This window comes from Procambarus clarkii, chromosome 47 (assembly GCF_040958095.1).
Source record: "Procambarus clarkii isolate CNS0578487 chromosome 47, FALCON_Pclarkii_2.0, whole genome shotgun sequence".
NCBI lineage: Eukaryota > Metazoa > Arthropoda > Malacostraca > Decapoda > Cambaridae > Procambarus > Procambarus clarkii.
In genome coordinates, this window is record NC_091196.1 from 16,947,978 (window position 1) to 16,971,976 (window position 23,999).

At 51.4% G+C, this 23,999-nt stretch overlaps 2 protein-coding genes across 9 annotated transcripts in view; both read left to right on the top strand.

Moving 5' to 3' along the window:
• The window catches only part of Hn (phenylalanine hydroxylase), a 65,675-nt gene extending 41,676 nt beyond the window's left edge, over positions 1-23,999 (top strand). For 2 of the 8 annotated variants that reach the window (XM_069301977.1, XM_069301976.1), the window contains exons 2-8: positions 15,963-16,088; positions 17,229-17,403; positions 19,023-19,185; positions 19,984-20,180; positions 20,879-21,141; positions 21,847-22,076; positions 23,039-23,999. In XM_069301977.1, the coding sequence (XP_069158078.1) occupies positions 15,963-16,088; positions 17,229-17,403; positions 19,023-19,185; positions 19,984-20,180; positions 20,879-21,141; positions 21,847-22,076; positions 23,039-23,198 (1,314 nt within the window). In that variant the 3' untranslated portion in view covers positions 23,199-23,999. Of the gene's footprint in view, positions 1-12,711; positions 12,869-15,962; positions 16,089-17,228; positions 17,404-19,022; positions 19,186-19,983; positions 20,181-20,878; positions 21,142-21,846; positions 22,077-23,038 lie in introns of those variants that run through there. The other 6 variants (XR_011222256.1, XR_011222254.1, XR_011222255.1 and 3 more) reach the window with 6 other exon arrangements.
• LOC138350919 (uncharacterized histidine-rich protein DDB_G0274557-like) lies at positions 17,717-18,922 on the top strand (the record flags this gene model as incomplete). The annotated part of the gene is made up of 3 exons (XM_069302380.1): positions 17,717-17,761; positions 18,157-18,266; positions 18,913-18,922. Coding segments are annotated over 3 exons (165 nt in total), but the record flags the coding sequence as incomplete, so codon positions are not given.

Consider the following 23,999-nt stretch of genomic DNA (forward strand, 5'->3'; position numbering starts at 1 on the left):
GTCCCATATGTGAATGTCTCCTCACGATATCTATCATAATATTTAATGCTACAACTTTCCGGTCTTTGTGAATTTGTTAGGTCTGTGAGATCTTCATTAGATATTTGCTTAAGTATTCTCTTTGTCACTGCTAATGAAACACCCATATCAATTTCGACCACTGGTTTTCTGCAGGCTGTCTTAGCAAGCATATCAACAGTGTCATGCCTTGAGATGCCAACATGTGATGGTATCCATAGGAATTTAATTTCAAATCTGTTTTCTTTAGCAGCTAAAACATTCATTCGAATATCACTGACTATTTTCTGGGTGTCACTACTATGTGCGTTCAATGCCAGGAGTGCACTCTGCGAGTCACAGTATATAAGTCCACTGCCTTTGTCTTTTAAAAATTCAGTGGCAAGGTATATGCCTGCAAGTTCGGTGTAGTTGTACTTGCCCAGTCATTGACGCGCTTCATTGCTGTATGTACGAGAGAAGATTGTTCAAATATGTTACATGCGCAACCGGTACATCGCCCACCTTCTTCTACAGAACAAATTAGTACTGTAAGAGAGGGCATCTGGCTGGAAGGGTGTACCTGAGGTGTTAGTGTGTGCTTGAGCAGGGCGGAGTGAGCTACCCAGGCCCCCCCCCCGGGGCACAAGGTGTACTCCACAACACCTCAGGAACACCACCCAGGCCCCCCCCCCCGGGGCACAAGGTGTACTCCACTACACCCCAGGAAGGAACACCACCCAGGCCCCCCCCCCCCGGGGCACAAGGTGTACTCCACTACACCCCAGGAAGGAACACCACCCAGGCCCCCCCGGGGCACAAGGTGTACTCCACTACACCCTAGGAACACCACCCAGGCCTCCCCCCCCCCCCCGGGGTACAAGGTGTACTCCACTACACCCCATGAACACCACCCAGGCCCCCCCCCCGGGGCACCTTGTGCCCCGGGGGGGCTGGGGTAGGCCTACAGCCTACGGGGGAGGCTAGGTAGGCCTACACCCGCTGTAGGCTTACACCCGCTGTAGGCTTACACCTGCTGTAGGCCTACACCCGCTGTTGGCCTACACCCGCTGTTGGCCTACACCCGCTGTTGGCCTACACCCGCTGTTGGCCTACACCCTCTGTTGGCCTACACCCGCTGTTGGCCTACACCCGCTGTTGGCCTACAAGCGCTGTTGGCCTACACCCGCTGTTGGCCTACAAGCGCTGTTGGCCTACACCCGCTGTTGGCCTACACCCACTGTTGGCCTACACCCGCTGTTGGCCTACACCCGCTGTTGGCCTACACCCGCTGTTGGCCTACACCCGCTGTTGGCCTACACCCGCTGTTGGCCTACACCCGCTGTAGGCTTACACCCGCTGTTGGCCTACACCCGCTGTTGGCCTACACCCGCTGTTGGCCTACACCCACTGTTGGCCTACACCCGCTGTTGGCCTACACCCGCTGTTGGCCTACACCCGCTGTTGCCCTACACCCGCTGTTGGCCTACACCCACTGTTGGCCTACACCCGCTGTTGGCCTACACCCGCTGTTGGCCTACACCCGCTGTTGGCCTACACCCGCTGTTGGCCTACACCCGCTGTTGGCCTACACCCGCTGTTGGCCTACACCCGCTGTTGGCCTACACCCGCTGTAGGCTTACACCCGCTGTTGGCCTACACCCGCTGTTGGCCTACAAGCGCTGTTGGCCTACACCCGCTGTTGGCCTACACCCGCTGTTGGCCTACAAGCGCTGTTGGCCTACACCCGCTGTTGGCCTACACCCGCTGTTGGCCTACAAGCGCTGTTGGCCTACACCCGCTGTAGGCCTACACCCGCTGTTGGCCTACACCCGCTGTTGGCCTACACCCGCTGTTGGCCTACACCCGCTGTTGGCCTACACCCGCTGTTGGCCTACACCCGCTGTTGGCCTACACCCGCTGTTGGCCTACACCCGCTGTAGGCTTACACCCGCTGTTGGCCTACACCCGCTGTAGGCTTACACCCGCTGTTGGCCTACAAGCGCTGTTGGCCTACACCCGCTGTAGGCTTACACCCGCTGTTGGCCTACACCCGCTGTTGGCCTACAAGCGCTGTTGGCCTACACCCGCTGTTGGCCTACACCCGCTGTTGGCCTACACCCGCTGTTGGCCTACACCCGCTGTTGGCCTACACCCGCTGTAGGCCTACACCCGCTGTTGGCCTACACCCGCTGTTGGCCTACACCCGCTGTAGGCCTACACCCGCTGTAGGCCTACACCCGCTGTTGGCCTACACCCGCTGTTGGCCTACACCCGCTGTAGGCCTACACCCGCTGTAGGCCTACACCCGCTGTTGGCCTACACCCGCTGTTGGCCTACACCCGCTGTAGGCCTACACCCGCTGTAGGCCTACACCCGCTGTTGGCCTACACCCGCTGTAGGCCTACACCCGCTGTTGGCCTACACCCGCTGTAGGCCTACACCCGCTGTTGGCCTACACCCGCTGTTGGCCTACACCCGCTGTTGGCCTACACCCGCTGTTGGCCTACACCCGCTGTTGGCCTACACCCGCTGTTGGCCTACACCCGCTGTAGGCCTACACCCGCTGTTGGCCTACACCCGCTGTTGGCCTACACCCGCTGTAGGCCTACACCCGCTGTAGGCCTACACCCGCTGTTGGCCTACACCCGCTGTTGGCCTACACCCGCTGTAGGCCTACACCCGCTGTAGGCCTACACCCGCTGTTGGCCTACACCCGCTGTTGGCCTACACCCGCTGTTGGCCTACACCCGCTGTTGGCCTACACCCGCTGTTGGCCTACACCCGCTGTTGGCCTACACCCGCTGTAGGCCTACACCCGCTGTAGGCCTACACCCGCTGTTGGCCTACACCCGCTGTAGGCCTACACCCGCTGTAGGCCTACACCCGCTGTTGGCCTACACCCGCTGTTGGCCTACACCCGCTGAAGGCCTACAGCCCGATAGGACTAGATTCTAGTCCATCACCCCTCCACCCCCCCCCCCCCCCTAATACATCACGCTGCTGTCAACACAACAGTACAGGCGCTGCTGTCAACACAACACTGTTGTTGTTGTTTAAGATTCGTTTCAAGTAGCACGGTCTATGGTGAGCCCGTAGTTGACTTCAACATTGCGGGTTTTCTATTGATATAAAAACTGTAGATGTCGAGGAAGGAGCATACCAATGGTGAGCCTCCTGCTGAGGGCGTAAGCCTCCTGCTGAGGGCGTGAGGCTCCTGCTGAGGGCGTGAGCCTCCTGCTGAGGGCGTGAGGCTCCTGCTGAGGGCGTGAGGCTCCTGCTGAGGGCGTGAGCCTCCTGCTGAGGGCGTGAGCCTCCTGCTGAGGGCGTGAGGCTCCTGCTGAGGGCGTGAGCCTCCTGCTGAGGGCGTGAGGCTCCTGCTGAGGGCGTGAGCCTCCTGCTGAGGGCGTGAGGCTCCTGCTGAGGGCGTGAGGCTCCTGCTGAGGGCGTGAGCCTCCTGCTGAGGGCGTGAGGCTCCTGCTGAGGGCGTGAGCCTCCTGCTGAGGGCGTGAGGCTCCTGCTGAGGGCGTGAGGCTCCTGCTGAGGGCGTGAGGCTCCTGCTGAGGGCGTGAGGCTCCTGCTGAGGGCGTGAGCCTCCTGTTGAGGGCGTGAGGCTCCTGCTGAGGGCGTGAGGCTCCTGCTGAGGGCGTGAGGCTCCTGCTGAGGGCGTGAGCCTCCTGCTGAGGGCGTGAGCCTCCTGCTGAGGGCGTGAGCCTCCTGCTGAGGGCGTGAGCCTCCTGCTGAGGGCGTGAGGCGCCTGCTGAGGGCGTGAGGCTTCTGCTGAGGGCGTGAGGCTCCTGCTGAGGGCGTGAGGCTCCTGCTGAGGGCGTGAGGCTCCTGCTGAGGGCGTGAGGCTCCTGCTGAGGGCGTGAGGCTCCTGCTGAGGGCGTGAGCCTCCTGCTGAGGGCGTGAGCCTCCTGCTGAGGGCGTGAGGCTCCTGCTGAGGGCGTGAGGCTCCTGCTGAGGGCGTGAGGCTCCTGCTGAGGGCGTGAGGCTCCTGCTGAGGGCGTGAGCCTCCTGCTGAGGGCGTGAGGCTCCTGCTGAGGGCGTGAGGCTCCTGCTGAGGGCGTGAGGCTCCTGCTGAGGGCGTGAGGCTCCTGCTGAGGGCGTGAGGCTCCTGCTGAGGGCGTGAGGCTCCTGCTGAGGGCGTGAGGCTCCTGCTGAGGGCGTGAGGCTCCTGCTGAGGGCGTGAGGCTCCTGCTGAGGGCGTGAGGCTCCTGCTGAGGGCGTGAGGCTCCTGCTGAGGGCGTGAGGCTCCTGCTGAGGGCGTGAGGCTCCTGTATGGAGCAGGAAAGGCGACACTCCCGCGAGAGGAGTGTCCAGGAGTGTGGGGCTGGCGCGTCACTGGTACACTGAGTGGTGTCTGCAGGCGTCTGTGTCTGCAGGCGTCTGTGTCTGCAGGCGTCTGTGTCTGCAGGCGTCTGTGTCTGCAGGCGTCTGTGTCTGCAGGCGTCTGTGTCTGCAGGCGTCTGTGTCTGCAGGTGTCTGTGTCTGCAGGCGTCTGTGTCTGCAGGCGTCTGTGTCTGCAGGTGTCTGTGTCTGCAGGTGTCTGTGTCTGCAGGCGTCTGTGTCTGCAGGCGTCTGTGTCTGCAGGCGTCTGTGTCTGCAGGTGTCTGTGTCTGCAGGCGTCTGTGTCTGCAGGTGTCTGTGTCTGCAGGTGTCTGTGTCTGCAGGTGTCTGTGTCTGCAGCCGTCTGTGTCTGCAGGTGTCTGTGTCTGCAGGTGTCTGTGTCTGCAGGCGTCTGTGTCTGCAGGCGTCTGTGTCTGCAGGCGTCTGTGTCTGCAGGTGTCTGTGTCTGCAGGCGTCTGTGTCTGCAGGCGTCTGTGTCTGCAGGCGTCTGTGTCTGCAGGCGTCTGTGTCTTCAGGCGTCTGTGTCTGCAGACACAGCTGCTGGCACCCCGGCTCTTTATTGCTCCTGGAGCAGACACCACTGGTACAGTACACAAGCAAATTGGTCGTTCCAGGAGGCCCAATGGCGTATACGAGGCAGATGTATAACTAGCCACTCTCGTTTTTATATGTCTAACCTACGCTTGAAACAATCCCGATATCCCACTTCTATTATGTTACGCAGGAAAGTGTACCACAAATCCATAATCTACCAGTATTTACCCCGGTCTTTCCTATATCTGAACTTATGCAATTTATATCCACTTTTTCGTGTTCTATTTTGTGTGGATAAATATAATATATGTCCCTTGTTATACTCTTTCATCCATTTAATTCAGTAATGTGACCCAGTGACTCTCGTCCTCATAGAAAATGTAAGTTAAGCTTTCTTAGTAAAGGTTTGGACGTCTTTATAATTCCTGGGGCTAACTAAGTCACCTTTCTTGGTAAGTGTTCAAGTGAACTGTTATCCTTCCTACAGTATGACGACCATCACTCAACTGGAGGATTAGGCTCATGACTAAACCTATATATTGGTTTACTGTTGGGCTTCAGGCCCGTCAACCTGTTATTAAGGCCGTAACAATGGTCTACTGTCCAACCACCAAGGTTACTTCCCTCCAGGATATAGTTCACAGCTAAAGTGAACTACTAAGTGTATATCCCGACCGTCCAAGTGTTTGGGCACCATTCCTCCCCCCCCAACCCCCCCCACCCCCACCCACCCCCCACCCCCACCCTTCCCCCCCACCCCCACGTCTTATTCCAAATCCTTATCCTGAACCCCTTCCCAGTGCTATATAGTCGTAATGGCGTGGCGCTTTCCCCCTTGATAACTCCCTCTGTGTTGATCACGCCACACACTTGAAAGTGAAGGGACGACGACGTTTCGACAATCAACTTGAGAATGGTCCAGGACGGACCGAAACGTCGTCGTTCCTTTACTTTCTAGTGTGTGGTCTGGTCAACATATTTCAGCCACGTTATTGTGACTCCTCGCCTGAATACCTCTCTGTATATACACTCCTTGTTTGAGGTCTTACTTCTAACGCTTCCAGAAATATATCCCAGTATTACCGTCGCCTTTTTCTGGACGTTTGTTTGGCTTAAGAACCAAACTAATCAAGACTCACAGATATCTTCCTCACTGTGACTATCTTCACCTGGGCTCATAAATAAGAATTCTTTAGCATTAAACTGTATCTGCCAAATATTTCCTACATTTTCAAAGTTTATGAAGATTGTCGCGCAGCACATATATAGGAGCCCGCAAAGCCTTGGTGTCCTGCGAGGTCCCAGGACAGAGCCCCGGGGCACTCCACTAACAACAGAGGCCCCAGGACAGAGCCCCGGGGCACTCCACTAACAACACAGGCCCCAGGACAGAGCCCCGGGGCACTCCACTAACAACAGTGGCCCCAGGACAGAGCCCCGGGGCACTCCACTAACAACACAGGCCCCAGGAAAGAGCCCCGGGGCACTCCACTAACAACACAGGCCCCAGGACAGAGCCCCGAGGCACTCCACTAACAACAGAGGTCCCAGGACAGAGCCCCGAGGCACTCCACTAACAACAGAGGTCCCAGGACAGAGCCCCGAGGCACTCCACTAACGACAGAGGTCCCAGGACAGAGTCCCGAGGCACTCCACTAACAACAGAGGTCCCAGGACAGAGCCCCGAGGCACTCCACTAACAACAGAGGTCCCAGGACAGAGCCCCGGGGCACTCCACTAACAACAGAGGTCCCAGGACAGAGCCCCGAGGCACTCCACTAACAACAGAGGTCCCAGGACAGAGCCCCGGGGCACTCCACTAACAACAGAGGCCCCAGGACAGAGCCCCGGGACACTCCACTAACAACAGAGGACCCAGGACAGAGCCCCGAGGCACTCCACTAAAAACAGAGGTCCCAGGACAGAGCCCCGAGGCACTCCACTAACAACAGAGGTCTCAGGACAGAGCCCCGAGGCACTCCACTAACAACAGAGGTCCCAGGACAGAGTCCCGAGGCCCTCCACTAACAACGGGTTCTTACTGAGCTCGGTCACTCCATATACACTAACTCAAATTTCGTTGAAAGAACCAGGTTCAGGTCCATCTTCAAAAACCCCAACATCGTGGGGGTTTTCTACTCCAAATTTGAAAACTGTAGATTAGAAAAATTGGGTTTCCAGTTTCTACGCCAATCCTCGTGAGGCTGAGTGGTAAAGGCTTTGTTAAATTCCAAGGATACAATGTTGCAATCTTTTCCGATATCGTAGGAAATGTACTTGAAATACACTGGGAAGACCTGAGCGTTGATTGTCCAGACACCAGCGGCTCGTAGACCAGCCCAGTTGGGAAGCCTTTGTTAAGGGGCTTTAATGGGGCTTTTAAGATGTAAACCATTGTTAGGTGGTGGTCCACTCAGGTGAAAATAACAGCTGGACCTGGACCTCCCCACTGGAGGTAAGACCACAGTGGTATTGATCACTCAACCACAGTGGTATTGATCACTCAACCACAGTGGTATTGACCACTCAACCACAGTGGTATTGACCACTCAACCACAGTGGTATTGACCACTCAACCACAGTGGTATTGACCACTCAACCACAGTGGTATTGACCACTCAACCACAGTGGTATTGACCACTCAACCACAGTGGTATTGATCACTCAACCACAGTGGTATTGATCACTCAACCACAGTGGTATTGACCACTCAACCACAGTGGTATTGACCACTCAACCACAGTGGTATTGACCACTCAACCAGAGAGGGTGATGGTGGTGGTCCACAACAGGCAGGACATGTAACCTGTTCTACATAGAGTGTACACTGTGAATATGGTGCAGTTATCATAATTTACCCGAGGGCCACTCAAACTAGTGGCCTCGACGAGGACAGGAAGCCGGCGGCTTGTCAAATGTCCTCCCATTTGCCTTGAGGATTATTTCCAATTGGACTTTAAAATTTAACAAGAGTTTTGGCATGTTGGGCTTCGGCGGGTAGGCGGTTCCATGGGTTGATAACCCTGTGGGTGAAGGATCTCTGGTTCCCTCTGTGTGGTTGAGTACTCACTAACCAACTGACCAATAAGACACAGACGCATCAAAGAGACAAAGATCGCTACTTGAGACGCAAGAGCAAAAAGAGTTGTGAGCAAGTGAGAGAATCGCTCACAAATGAGTGGGTTGTCTACTGTCTTCATGGTAAACATGATCAGAAGACGTGTAAATAGTCGTTGTAATAAAGTACTGTTGGTTGAAGCGCCAGAGTTAAGAGCTGGCACTTGGCCCTACCAGCTTGTGTGGAGTTAAGAGCTGGCACTTGGCCCTACCACCTTGTGTACTCACCTAGTTGTACTCACCTAGTTGTGTTTGCGGGGGTTGAGCTCTGGCTCTTTGGTCCCGCCTCTCAACCGTCAATCAACAGGTGTACAGATTCCTGAGCCTATCGGGCTCTGTCATATCTACACTTGAAACTGTGTATGGAGTCAGCCTCCACCACATCACCCCCTAATGCATTCCATTTGTCAACCACTCTGACACTAAAAAAGTTCTTTCTAATATCTCTGTGGCTCATTTGGGCACTCAGTTTCCACCTGTGTCCCCTTGTGCGTGTTCCCCTTGTGTTAAATAGACTGTCTTTATCTACCCTATCAATCCCCTTCAGAATCTTGAATGTGGTGATCATGTCCCCCCTAACTCTTCTGTCTTCCAGCGAAGTGAGGTTTAATTCCCGTAGTCTCTCCTCGTAGCTCATACCTCTCAGCTCGGGTACTAGTCTGGTGGCAAACCTTTGAACCTTTTCCAGTTTAGTCTTATCCTTGACTAGATATGGACTCCATGCTGGGGCTGCATACTCCAGGATTGGCCTGACATATGTGGTATACAAAGTTCTGAATGATTCTTTACACAAGTTTCTGAATGCCGTTCGTATGTTGGCCAGCCTGGCATATGCCGCTGATGTTATCCGCTTGATATGTGCTGCAGGAGACAGGTCTGGCGTGATATCAACCCCCAAGTCTTTTTCCTTCTCTGACTCCTGAAGAATTTCCTCTCCCAAATGATACCTTGTATCTGGCCTCCTGCTCCCTACACCTATCTTCATTACATTACATTTGGTTGGGTTAAACTCTAACAACCATTTGTTCGACCATTCCTTCAGCTTGTCTAGGTCTTCTTGAAGCCTCAAACAGTCCTCTTCTGTTTTAATCCTTCTCATAATTTTAGCATCGTCCGCAAACATTGAGAGAAATGAATCGATACCCTCCGGGAGATCATTTACATATATCAGAAACAAGATAGGACCGAGTACAGAGCCCTGTGGGACTCCACTGGTGACTTCACGCCAATCGGAGGTCTCACCCCTCACCGTAACTCTCTGCTTCCTATTGCTTAGATACTCCCTTATCCACTGGAGCACCTTACCAGCTACACCTGCCTGTCTCTCCAGCTTATGTACCAGCCTCTTATGCGGTACTGTGTCAAAGGCTTTCCGACAATCCAAGAAAATGCAGTCCGCCCAGCCCTCTCTTTCTTGCTTAATCTGTGTCACCTGATCGTAGAATTCTATCAAGCCTGTAAGGCAAGATTTACCCTCCCTGAATCCATGTTGGCGATTTGTCACGAAGTCCCTTCTCTCCAGATGTGTTACCAGGTTTTTTCTCACGATCTTCTCCATCACCTTGCATGGTATACAAGTCAAGGACACTGGCCTGTAGTTCAGTGCCTCTTGTCTGTCGCCCTTTTTGTATATTGGGACCACATTCGCCGTCTTCCATATTTCTGGTAGGTCTCCCGTCTCTAGTGATTTACTATACACTATGGAGAGTGGCAAGCAAAGTGCCTCTGCACACTCTTTCAGTACCCATGGTGAGATCCCATCTGGACCAACCGCCTTTCTAACATCCAGATCCAGCAGGTGTCTCTTGACCTCCTCTCTCGTAATTTCGAACTCCTCCAAGGCCGCCTGGTTTACCTCCCTTTCTCCTAGCACAGTGACCTCACCCTGTTCTATTGTGAAGACCTCCTGGAACCTCTTGTTGAGTTCCTCACACACCTCTCTGTCATTCTCTGTATACCTGTCCTCGCCTGTTCTAAGTTTCAATACCTGTTCTTTCACTGTTGTTTTCCTTCTGATGTGACTGTGGAGTAGCTTTGGTTCGGTCTTGGCTTTGTTTGCTATATCATTTTCAAAATTTTTCTCTGCTTCTCTTCTCACCCTGACGTACTCATTCCTGGTTCTCTGGTATCTCTCCCTGCTTTCTGGTGTTCTGTTATTCCGGAAGTTCCTCCACGCCTTTTTGTTCAGTTTCTTCGCTTCCATACATGCCCTATTATACCATGGATTCTTCTGTTGCTTCTCGGATTTTTCCCTTTGGGCCGGGATGAACCTGTTTACTGCCTCCTGACACTTTTGGGTAACATAGTCCATCATACCCTGTACAGACTTGTCTCTGAGGTCTGTGTCCCAAGGTATTTCACTTAGGAAACTTCTCATCTGTTCATAATTCCCCTTTCGGTATGCCAGCCTTTTGATTCCTAGTTCTTTTTGGGGGGAGATAAGTCCTAGCTCTACCAGGTACTCAAAGTTCAATACACTGAGGTCACTCATTCCCAAGGGCGCTTCCATCTTAACTTCCCTTATATCCCATTCATTTAGGGTAAATATCAAATCAAGCATTGCTGGTTCATCTTCTCCTCTCATTCTTGTTGGCTCTTTGGTATGCTGGCTTAGAAAGTTTCTTGTTGCCACGTCCAGCAGCTTAGCTCTCCATGTTTCTGGTCCTCCATGCGGGTCTCTGTTCTTCCAATCTATCTTCCCATGGTTGAAGTCTCCCATAATTAGTAGTCCAGATCCATTCCTGCTAGCAACAGAAGCTGCTCTTTCTATTATGTTAATGGTGGCCATGTTGTTTCTATCATATTCCTGTCTAGGTCTTCTGTCATTTGGTGGTGGATTATATATGACTGCGACTATAATTTTTTTCCCTCCATTTGTTACAGTACCTGCTATGTAGTCACTGAAACCTTCACAGCCCTGAATATCCATCTCCTCAAAATCCCAGCCTTTTCTTACCAGCAGAGCTACACCACCCCCACCTCTTCCTTCCCTCTCTTTCCGCATAACATAATAGTCCTGTGGGAACACTGCATTTGTTATTGTTTTCGTGATCTTTGTTTCTGTGAGGGCTATTATGTCTGGGTTTTCCTCTAGTACCAGTTCTCCAAGCTCATTTGCTTTATTTGTAATTCCATCTATGTTAGTGTACATCGCTTTGAGGCTCACTTTCTTCTGTCCCTTCTCAAATCGCCTCCTTGGTGAGTGTTCTGCTGGTGGGGGAGGCTGTTCCATGGGTGTGAGGACCTGTGAGGTGGGTAACAGGATCTCAGAGGATACTGGAATGAGGGGCGGGGGATCCAGTGAAGGGGGAGGGACAGGGAGGGTATGGGGTGAAAGGGGAGGGAGGACGGGAAGGAAAGGGGGGGAGGGAGGACTCGGGAGGAGGGGAGGGGTAGAAGGGTGGGGATTGGGTGTGGGGGGAGGGAGATTTGGCTGAACTTTTGAGTGGGGGCAGGGAGGGTTTGGGGTAGGGGGGTTTTCTATGCAGAGGAGGGAGGCGGGGTTGTCCTCCCTTCTGGTGTTACTGGGTAGCTGGTTGTGGGTTCCCCCCTCGCCTCTGGGGGTGTTGTGTTGGGAGCTGTGACTTCCTGGTTTTCCCCTCTCGCCCTGCGCCTCATCCTTGCTTCTGCCGCCACGGCTCTCTCCTCCCTTGTCATGTCTCGCTGGAGGAATACATTTTTTAATTTTCCCACGTTTTTCAGGGAGCTCTTCCTTGATAGGATCCTCTCCTTTGTGTTCTCGTTTGCAAACACTATCTTTATCATTCGGTCTCGGTCTTTGTTGTACCGGCCTAGCCTGAAAACCTTCTCAATGCTATGCTCGGCCCCTTCCATGTCTAGTGCCTTTAGTACATCATTCACTGCTGCTTTGTCCTTGTCATTCCACTCTGTCCTATTGGTTCCTTCCTGTTCCCTAATACCCACAGCAACCACTGATCTTTTCCTTTCCAGATCATGTACCATGTGTGGTACATGTGTGGTGGTGGAGCAGTTTTTTTTTCTACCACAGACGTGGCCACACATTTACAATGCTAACCAGCATATATACATTTTCTTTTGCGGCATGATCTGACCTGACACAGGAGGTACAGTGGTTGATGTGCTCCACACTGTGTTGTGATCACCTGTGTCCCCACAACCCCGGGGTTGTTAGTGGCACCATGTTGTTAGTGGCACCATGTTGTTAGTGGCACCATGTTGTTAGTGGCACCATGTTGTTAGTGGCACCTTGTTGTTAGTGGCACCATGTTGTTAGTGGCACCATGTTGTTAGTGGTACCATGTTTTTAGTGGCACCATGTTGTTAGTGGCACCATGTTGTTAGTGGCACCTTGTTGTTAGTGGCACCATGTTGTTAGTGGCACCATGTTGTTAGTGGCACCATGTTGTTAGTGGCACCATGTTGTTAGTGGTACCATGTTGTTAGTGGCACTATGTTGTAGTGAGCACAAGCACGTCCTTGGACGCGTGAGGCGACCGCCATTGTCTCGTAATAACCGCTCGTCTGACGTAACTTTTGGCGTGAGTGCCCAAGCTGTTAAGTTGGGCTCAGTCCTCCTCAGTAACCCAATATTATCACCTGGTGTTGTACTGTACAACGTGGCACTAGGTTGTGAGGCAGTTATAGCCGCCGAGAGTGACGCCGTGAGCAAGAGGACTGTGGTGTCTGGGGAAGGAAACGTGACGATTGGGGAATATTGTTTCCCGCGGCCAGCCGTCGCCGCGCGCCAAGGTCGACGACGCCTGGACGGCGCGCGCCTGTCTGTATATATACCACGGTGGAGCTGTCACCGCACCTTAGTCTTGGGTCGACGCCGACACCACCGACAGCGTTATCACGGAAACCTGTCGGACCTGACGCTCATTTTCAGGTTATATTGCTTTTCGTCCTTTTGTTTTGCTTCTAAAACTTAGATTTTTATTTATGTTGTTTGCAGTGGACACGTTATTACTTTGTCCGTGGTTCGTGACCTATCGTGAGTGGCTGTCAGTGTTGCAGGGGCTGCAAGTGTGCTACAGTCCCTCAGTGTGAGAGTGGAGTCATTGTCACCTCTCTACAGTACAGTGTGTCACTAACAGCTTGGTTGCCGTCTGCACTAAGAACCAGAAAATGTGTACAAACAGGGACCAAGAACATTGCTACAGGTTCGTGTCCATAGACTCGTAGACCCTTGGCACCTGAGGCAAATGTGCACTTAATGAGGTGGGTGAGGAACGCGTTTGGTAAACCAGAGACCCAAGAGCAGTTAGTTTTCTAGTCCGGCGCCTCAGTGGCGCGATCCAGAGAGGAAATGCTTCCTGTATCTTGGCCACGCACCCCACCTCTGCAGAGGTGAAGGTGGTGCTCAGAGGTGACCTCGTGAGGCACTGGTGACCACAAGTGACCTCTGGTCACACTAGAGGTCAACAGTGCCACTGTAGGTTGATAATGACGCTGGGGGAACTTTGGTGCCACTGGAAACCACTGGAATAAGGTGCAGGCAGACGATGAGTCACAATAACGGGGCTGAAGATATAATGACCAAACCACTCACCAGAAGATGGAGAAACTACGATTGTTTTCTATTGTTGCCACCGGAGGCGGCTAGTTTATTGTGCACCCCATCCCCAACCTGTGAGCGGTAGCGCAAAAGCATTACAGAGGGCACAAAAGGTCTTTATCAGACCTCATCTTAGATTATTACATAAACAATTTCTTCAATCCTTCACACCTTATAGATACAATGTCAGATAGTTACAGAGAAAGTGCTATTATAAGAGCTACATCTTTACAGTAAGTCATCATACATTAATGGCAGGTCTTATCGCTAATACATAATAGTTTGACCAATGGAGATATTACAGAGTCATAGGGGAGCTTCTGTTTATTATTAGTCCTCACAATACACTACTTGTTTCTGAATCTCATATGTCGGTCATCTACTGGAAGCAAAATATGGGTACAGTGCAAGGATTTCAGGTAATTTATCCTTAGTAATAAGATGGTTTGCCGTTTTATACAACGTGAGTTTAGATTTATCTCTAAATGTCTCTTTGATTATTTTACTACAGTCCAAGAGAGATATAGTGTTGGAGTGTGTGTCCCTGTCTTTGTCCACACACTGTACACTTTACTTCATCTAGATCCCTATACAAGCCGAACTGCCAGAGATACTTGTAGCCAAGTCTTATACGAGCTGTGACAACATCTGTTAGTCTACTGACTTTGTTACTTGCCCCATACACATGTTGTTACTTGCCCCATACACATGTTGTTACTTGCCCCATACACATGTTGTTACTTGCCCCATACACATGTTGTTACTTGCCCCATACACATGTTGTTACTTGCCCCATACACATGTTGTTACTTGCCCCATACACATGTTGTTACTTGCCCCATACACATGTTGTTACTTGCCCCATACACATGTTGTTACTTGCCACATACACATGTTGTTACTTGCCCCATACACATGTGTGTCACTTGTCCCACACACACATGTTGTTACTTGCCCCATACACATGTTGTTACTTGCCCCATACACATGTGTGTCACTTGTCCCACACACACATGTTGTCACTTGCCCCATACACATGTTGTTACTTGCCACATACACATGTTGTTACTTGCCCCATACACATGTTGTTACTTGCCCCATACACATGTTGTTACTTGCCCCATACACATGTTGTTACTTGCCCCATACACATGTTGTTACTTGCCCCATACACATGTTGTTACTTGCCCCATACACATGTTGTTACTTGCCCCATACACATGTTGTTACTTGCCCCATACACATGTTGTTACTTGCCACATACACATGTTGTTACTTGCCCCATACACATGTGTGTCACTTGTCCCACACACACATGTTGTTACTTGCCCCATACACATGTTGTTACTTGCCCCATACACATGTGTGTCACTTGTCCCACACACACATGTTGTCACTTGCCCCATACACATGTTGTTACTTGCCACATACACATGTTGTTACTTGCCCCATACACATGTTGTTACTTGCCCCATACACATGTTGTTACTTGCCACATACACATGTTGTTACTTGCCCCATACACATGTGTGTCACTTGTCCCACACACACATGTTGTTACTTGCCCCATACACATGTTGTTACTTGCCCCATACACATGTGTGTCACTTGTCCCACACACACATGTTGTCACTTGCCCCATACACATGTTGTTACTTGCCACATACACATGTTGTTACTTGCCCCATACACATGTTGTCACTTGCCCCATACACATGTTGTCACTTGCCCCATACACATGTTGTCACTTGCCCCATACACATGTTGTCACTTGCCACATACACATGTTGTCACTTGCCCCATACACATGTTGTCACTTGCCCCATACACATGTTGTCACTTGCCCCATACACATGTTGTCACTTGCCCCATACACATGTTGTCACTTGCCCCATACACATGTTGTCACTTGCCCCATACACATGTTGTCACTTGCCCCATACACATGTTGTCACTTGCCCCATACACATGTTGTCACTTGCCCCATACACATGTTGTCACTTGCCACATACACATGTTGTTACTTGCCCCACACACATGTGTCACTTCACACATTTCATTATAGTGAACAATGGACCTGCTAGTTCCAGTTTGCATTGTTTTCGGTCCGTCGTGGACCATTATCAAGTGGTGTGTCTTGATAATGGTCCAAGACGGACCGAAACGTCGTCGTCTCTTCATCTTCTGACGTGTTGTTTGGTCATCAATACTGTGCTTGTGTTCATTTGTTATCTTGTTCTTCCGACCTGAACATTGAAGGAACTTGACGCTCAACTTAGTCTTCTGGTGAACACAAGTGAACACTGGTTAATGATAAGTGTCAGATGTTAACATGTTGAAGCGAAGGTCAGACTTAACACAGATAACAGATAACATGTCTAGTGTTCACGTGTCATTAATAAAGTGTTGTATTGACCCCGTGCAGCAGCCGACACTGATGGAGGGCGGTCAGTACATCCTGGAGGGCGAGGAGGAGCCCAGGAGCACCACCATCATCTTCTCCATGGCTGAGGAGGTCGGCGCCCTCGCTAACGCTCTCAAGATCTTCCAGGTCAGTATACCGGGGTTCAGTGTAGGTCCCCAGGACCTTACTCAGGCCAGGTCAGTATACCGGGGTTCAGTGTAGGTCCCCAGGACCTTACTCAGGCCAGGTCAGTATACCGGGGCTCAGTGTAGGTCCCCAGGACCTTACTCAGGCCAGGTCAGTATACCGGGGTTCAGTGTAGGTCCCCAGGACCTTACTCAGGCCAGGTCAGTATACCGGGGCTCAGTGTAGGTCACCAGGACCTTACTCAGGCCAGGTCAGTATACCGGGGCTCAGTGTAGGTCCCCAGGACCTTACTCAGGCCAGGTCAGTATACCGGGGTTCAGTGTAGGTCCCCAGGACCTTACTCAGGCCAGGTCAGTATACCGGGGCTCAGTGTAGGTCCCCAGGACCTTACTCAGGCCAGGTCAGTATACCGGGGCTCAGTGTAGGTCCCCAGGACCTTACTCAGGCCAGGTCAGTATACCGGGGCTCAGTGTAGGTCACTAGGACCTTACTCAGGCCAGGTCAGTATACCGGGGCTCAGTGTAGGTCCCCAGGACCTTACTCAGGCCAGGTCAGTATACCGGGGTTCAGTGTAGGTCCCCAGGACCTTACTCAGCCACAAGGGAATAATTCTCTTCTTGGGGACAGGAAGCCTTAGGTGTATTGACGTGTTCCTTGGGACCAAGAGCTGACCTGATGCAGGATGCTCTCCACAACAGCTGTCCAAATCCCAGGTACCTATTTAATTGATAGATGAGCAGAGGCATGCGGTAAAAGGAAATGGAGCCGTTTCTGTCCAGCCCCGGGGATTGAACCCGGGTCCTTTGGTTGTGAGCCGAGGACGTAGCCCACTGTGCATCAGGACCGACTGAGGAGACAGACAGATACAGTGAACTAAATATAAGAATGGTCGTTGTGGAGAGTGTTAAGCTGGGACTAACATACCTGAGAGCAGAGGGAAGGTTAGGGCCCCCACCTGGACCATTGGGGATCGAACCCAGACCCGCCAAACAGCTAGACCGTTCCATTTCCGTTACCTACATCGTATAGGACAGGTCAGGCTAGTTAGACAGCTGTTCTTATAGAGTGAGAATAATAGCCTGTGGTACACACGGCCTGAGTGGAGTGTATCCCAGACTGATGTGAGGGTGTGGTACACAGGCACACAACGTCAACCTCCTGCACATTGAGTCGCGGCCCTCGAGGCGCGAGGCCAAGTACGAGATCATGGTGGAGTGCGACTCCACCACCGGAGACCTCGGCAACGCCATGGAGCAGATGAGGGCCAGCTGCTCCTACTTCCAGGTCATCTCCAGGAACCATCTGGACAACAAGGGTGAGCTTATGTTCCTGTTGTATGGCACCCCTGGCCCATACACCTCCACCCTCACCCCATACACCTCCACCCTCACCCCATACACCTCCACCCTCACCCCATACACCTCCACCCTCACCCCATACACCTCCACCCTCACCCCATACACCTCCACCCTCACCCCATACACCTCCACCCTCACCCCATACACCACCACCCTCACCCCATACACCTCCACCCTCACCCCATACACCTCCACCCTCACCCCATACACCTCCACCCTCACCCCATACACCTCCACCCTCACCCCATACACCTCCACCCTCACCCCATACACCTCCACCCTCACCCCATACACCACCACCCTCACCCCATACACCTCCACCCTCACCCCATACACCTCCACCCTCACCCCATACACCTCCACCCTCACCCCATACACCTCCACCCTCACCCCATACACCACCACCCTCACCCCATACACCTCCACCCTCACCCCATACACCTCCACCCTCACCCCATACACCTCCACCCTCACCCCATACACCTACACCCTCACCCCATACACCTCCACCCTCACCCCATACACCTCCAGCCTCACCCCATACACCTCCACCCTCACCCCATACACCTCCACCCTCACCCCATACACCTCCACCCTCACCCCATACACCTCCACCCTCACCCCATACACCTCCACCCTCACCCCATACACCTCCACCCTCACCCATACACCTCCACCCTCACCCCATACACCTCCACCCTCACCCCATACACCTCCACCCTCACCCCATACACCTCCACCCTCACCCCATACACCACCACCCTCACCCATACACCTCCACCCTCACCCATACACCTCCACCCTCACCCCATACACCTCCGCCCTCACCCATACACCTCCACCCTCACCCCATACACCTCCACCCTCACCCATACACCTCCACCCTCACCCATACACCTCCACCCTCACCCATACACCTCCACCCTCACCCCATACACCACCACCCTCACCCCATACACCTCCACCCTCACCCCATACACCTCCACCCTCACCCCTTACACCTCCACCCTCACCCATACACCTCCACCCTCACCCCATACACCTCCACCCTCACCCATACACCTCCACCCTCACCCCATACACCTCCACCCTCACCCCATACACCTCCACCCTCACCCCTTACACCTCCACCCTCACCCATACACCTCCACCCTCACCCCATACACCTCCACCCTCACCCATACACCTCCACCCTCACCCCATACACCTCCACCCTCAGGTAACGGTAGCCACCTGCCACAGGTAACGGTAGCCACGCCCACACATGACCACGCCCACACATGACCACGCCCACACATGACCACGCCCACACATGACCACGCCCACATCTGACCACACCCAACCAGTCATCTTAATAGAGCGTCGCATTTTGACGTATAGTCTACCTAACGCCAAAAATCGTCGTACTAGAATATGGTTGCGGCTCAAAATTGATATCCTGTTTTCTGTTGTGGGTCCTCTGGTAGATTAGGATAAGGGCACTTTAGCACGACAGTTTTCTTTGACGCTGGGGAGCCTTAGGAGGCCGGGGTGCCACCGCCACACCTGACCACGCCATCTGTACTCCCTCCTCCAGGCACTGTGCCCTGGTTCCCCCGGAAGATCGCGGACCTGGACCGCTTCGCCAACCAGATCCTGTCGTACGGGTCGGAGCTGGACGCGGACCATCCCGGCTTCACCGACCCCGTGTACAGGGCGCGCAGGAAGTACTTCGCTGACATCGCCTACCACTACAAGCAGTGAGTACTCAACCACACCTTCACATGCCTTCACTAACTTAGCGCATTAGAGGAAATGATCTGTGCTTACTGGGGTTCGACTTGAGCTCCTGGGCCTCGTCACTGATACACTATTCGGTGACTGATGACCCCAATCTCCCACTCCCTCACAGTTAGCTTAGTTCATTTATCATGCACCTCATACCCATCTTGTGGGCGGTAGTGGGAAGGGTTACAGAGGCACATAATGGGCTCAGGGACTGAACCCCACAATTCATTTAGCTAAGCAAGTTACAATCTTGATGAGCTAGTTACAAAATTCAGTATAAGTCGTCACATCAACAATGGGTTCGAGATCGACCACAAGTACAGGTTCTAAATTAACCAACTGACATATGTGGAGAGCTAGTGTCACAATTGATATGTTTGTCCTGCACACCGCCCCCCATCCAGTGGGCAGCGGTGGATAGGTTACAATCACTTAGTTACTACCTACAGTTAGCAAACTGGAGATATTTGCCTAAAATTTCTGGTAGCAGATCATTTTGAATGAAATATTTACACATCGTTGGAACATTAGTTATAAAATTGTCTCTGAATTCACGTATCTTTTCGCACTCCATCACATAGTGACGGAGGGTGTGGGAATAATTTTGTTGACACAGTTTACATTTGGTCACGTCAGTGAAGCCAATCTTTCATTCATCTCTGTCGCATTATTTAACCATTTCTGCGTGTTTATTATACGAGAACGTAGTCTCGAGTAATTACTATATAACTGATATATACGAATTTTTTTTATTTAATGTTTGTTTGCAGCAATCAGGAGATCCCACGGGTGGAGTACACGGCCGAGGAGAAGGAGACGTGGGGCGTGGTGTTCCGGAACCTAGCCAAGCTCTACAAGACCCACGCCTGCAAGGAACATAACACTGTCTTCCCGCTACTCATAGAAAACTGTGGCTACAGAGAGGACAATGTTCCTCAGCTTCAAGACGTTTCGAATTTCCTTAAAGGTAAGAGATGAATATCTTTTATATGGTTACTTCTTTAGAGAGTAAATGGTGTGTGACCTTTGATGAAACTTTAAAGTTACCCCTTTTAATAGATTAAGATATATATTTTCTCTGAAGGAAACTTTAATATAAGAAACTTGAACTACTTCTTTAGCAAGCGAATTATGTGCATACTTTCAGAAACATTAGTTACTCTTCTAAAGAAATTAATAATTACGTTTTCTATGAAATACTTGATTATAAGAAAACAGTTTTGTGGGTATAACTATTTAATAAAATATAAATTTGTTCACACGTTAACAATTATCTGTAATATTAAGTAATTGTAAGTATATGTAATTGTAAGTATATGTATATAGTTAATGAACTTTATTTAATAATGTTTCTAGCTAGATTACTTTAGAATATGCAGTATTTTCTTTAATTAATACCATTAAGCTTTAAAATAAGAATTGTATTATTTAAACCATATCTAGCTTGGATTAGCAATACATATATTTGAACTGCGTCGTATAGTTTAGGATATCAAGAAATACTCAACGTAAAATGTATTCTCGATGGCTATAGATTGAAAGTGTGCTTTAGTTTTGACCAGTGGTTAAGGCTCATGTATACTTGCTGGTTAATTGGCCAATAAGCTTTAGAAATGTCCTTAACAAGCCTCGAGAGGTTGACTGACCACACCCTCACCCCCCTAGACTGTACCGGGTTCACCTTGCGGCCTGTAGCCGGCCTGCTGTCGTCTCGAGACTTCCTGGCAGGTCTGGCCTTCCGGGTCTTCCACTCGACGCAGTACATCCGGCACCCCAGCAAGCCGCTCTACACCCCGGAGCCGGATATCTGCCACGAGTTACTGGGCCACGCCCCCCTCCTGGCCGACCCGGCCTTCGCCCAGTTCTCTCAGGAGATCGGCCTGGCCTCCCTCGGAGCTCCCGACGAGTTCATCGAGAAGCTGGCCACGGTGAGTTTATCTGAGTTTACCCTAGAGCACTAACACTAGTGACCTCGATGAGGACAGGATGCCGGCGGGGTGTCGAAGGTCCTCCCCATCCCTTGTTCACCCCACTGGTAGATTATTGTATTGGTTCAGATAATGTCATGGAGGAGGGTTACTTGTAGCATGTCGTCGTCCAGGGGTCAAGGTGCGCGTAACACTGGTTCGATTCCAGTCCTGCTCTGAAGATTCTCTCAGAAATACATCGTGGTGACGTAATGGGGTTATGTGTGGTATGTTGATGGTTGTAACAGCGCCGCATGTGTGGACGGTAGTTAAGTGTGCTAAACCGCACTTAATAATAAGTGGCTCAGCATTTGAGCCTAACCTAGAATCACGTGCCCTAGCCTAACCTGACCTGACCTCACCCGATCTAATCTGTCTTGTTCTGGCCTTACCTAATTTAATCTGGCTGGACCTGGCGTGACCTATTATAACCTGACCCAATCTTTCGTGACCTAACCTAACCTATAGTGACTTGACCTAACCTATAGTGACCTAACCTATAGTGACCTAACCTATGGTGACCTAACCTATAGTGACCTAAGCTAACCTGGCCTCTAGTGTGAACTCTAACGGAAAGTATTCAGAGTGTTGGCTGACCTTTCAATTGGTTTGCTATGTAAATATGCACTTACTTTCTTAGCAATTTATAATACATTGTCTCCACAGTGCTACTGGTTCACCGTCGAGTACGGCATCTGTCGGCAAAACGGTGAAAACAAGGCGTTTGGAGCGGGTCTCCTGTCGTCGTTTGGGGAGCTTGAGTACTGCCTCAGTGACCAGCCGGAGCTGCGGATCTTCGACCCCTCCAAGACGTGTGAGCAGAAGTACCCCATAACAGAGTACCAGCCTGTCTACTACGTGGCCGAGAGCTTTGAGGACGCCAAGCAGAAGATGATGTGAGTACATGAGTACCTACACTCCTGGCGTTCAGTGGGGGTCTTATATGATAGCGTTCACAGAGTACCTGGACTCCTGGCGTTCAGTGGGGGTCTTATATGATAGCGTTCACAGAGTACCTGGACTCCTGGCGTTCAGTGGGGGTCTTATATGATAGCGTTCACAGAGTACCTGGACTCCTGGCGTTCAGTGGGGGTCTTATATGATAGCGTTCACAGAGTACCTGGACTCCTGGCGTTCAGTGGGGGTCTTATATGATAGCGTTCACAGAGTACCTGGACTCCTGGCGTTCAGTGGGGGTCTTATATGATAGCGTTCACAGAGTACCTGGATTCCTGGCGTTCAGTGGGGGTCTTATATGATAGCGTTCACAGAGTACCTACACTCCTGGCGTTCAGTGGGGGTCTTATATGATAGCGTTCACAGAGTACCTGGACTCCTGGCGTTCAGTGGGGGTCTTATATGATAGCGTTCACAGAGTACCTTTTATCTCCCCTTCAATGGGGGTCTTATATGTTAGCGTTCACAGAGTACCTACACTCCAGGTGTTCAGTGGGGGACTTATATGATAGCGTTCACAGAGTACCTACACTCTAGGTGTTCAGTGGGGGTCTTATATGATAGCGTTCACAGAGTACCTACACTCCAGGTGTTCAGTGGGGGTCTTATATGATAGCGTTCAGAACTATTAAGAAAACTTGTAAGTTAGAACATATATAAGTATTGATTAACTTGTTGAAGTTGTAGGTTGTTAACTCACCATCACGGCTTTAATAACCAGCAGGTTATTGTTTCTTAGTTAACAATTCATGAAACCTTGAGACGTTAGAGTACGCGCCTAAGTCAATCACCCACATGTGTAGTATATGACTTTATACGTTTAAATCTGTTCCATATACTAGTTCCTTTCAGGTATACCGCTCTAGCGATACACTAATGTGGTTGGTGTGTCCCGTTGCAGACAATTCGCCACGACGATCCCCCGGCCGTTCTCGGTGCGCTACAACCCGTACACGCAGTCCGTGGAGCTGCTCAACTCCAAGCCGCAGATCAAGGCCCTGGTGCGGGAGATCAACTGCGACATGCAGGTCCTGATGGACGCGCTGGTCAAGCTCACCTAGACCTCCTGCTGCTGCTGACTCTGGCCTGGTGTGTGTGTTGGACGGTCTCGCTGCCATACGTTGTTAGTTTTAAGTTTTGTTTTTAATGTGTAAATCATTCTTTGATTGGTTGTGTGTGCAGGGTGGTGTGAGGCAGGTGTCGTGCCTGGGTGAGGCAGGTGTCGTGCCTGTGTGAGGCAGGTGTCGTGCCTGGGTGAGGCAGGTGTCGTGCCTGGGTGAGGCAGGTGTCGTGCCTGGGTGAGGCAGGTTCTGGTGTTCGCGGGCGCTGGAGTGCTCTGAAAAGTAAATAAGCTTTTCAAGAAAAAGTTAGGCCCCCAGAACCCCCATTCCCAAGACTCTCAAGACCTAAGACACCCCCCCCCCCTGCACCCCCTCCATCTCCTGTGATAAGTGGTCCACGCAGAACGACCTCTGCTACTCACCCTCCCTAGAGTGTGTACTCGTGTATGAACCTCTCCGGTCACATCGGAGGCGAGGTGCTGATGAGTCTGTGTCCCCGTGATGCTGAACCACCGCTCTCCTCGGGCCTCTGATCTGTCCTTCATATTTACCATAACTTGAGCTTTGAGAAAGCATATATAACATAAGCTACTAACATAAGTGTATAGAGTGTGAGGGCGCCGTACTGGGTCGCCCCACAGGGACAGGCTTCTCACCACCAGTTTTCATGATATTTGTCACTACGATCGTCTGCTGCAACAGCCCGGCTCTGGTCCTGCAATATTGCTCATATCATTATGCAATTAGTGTTGTAGAAATTATATTATTTTCTTGATAATAAAACATGTATCAGTAAAATAA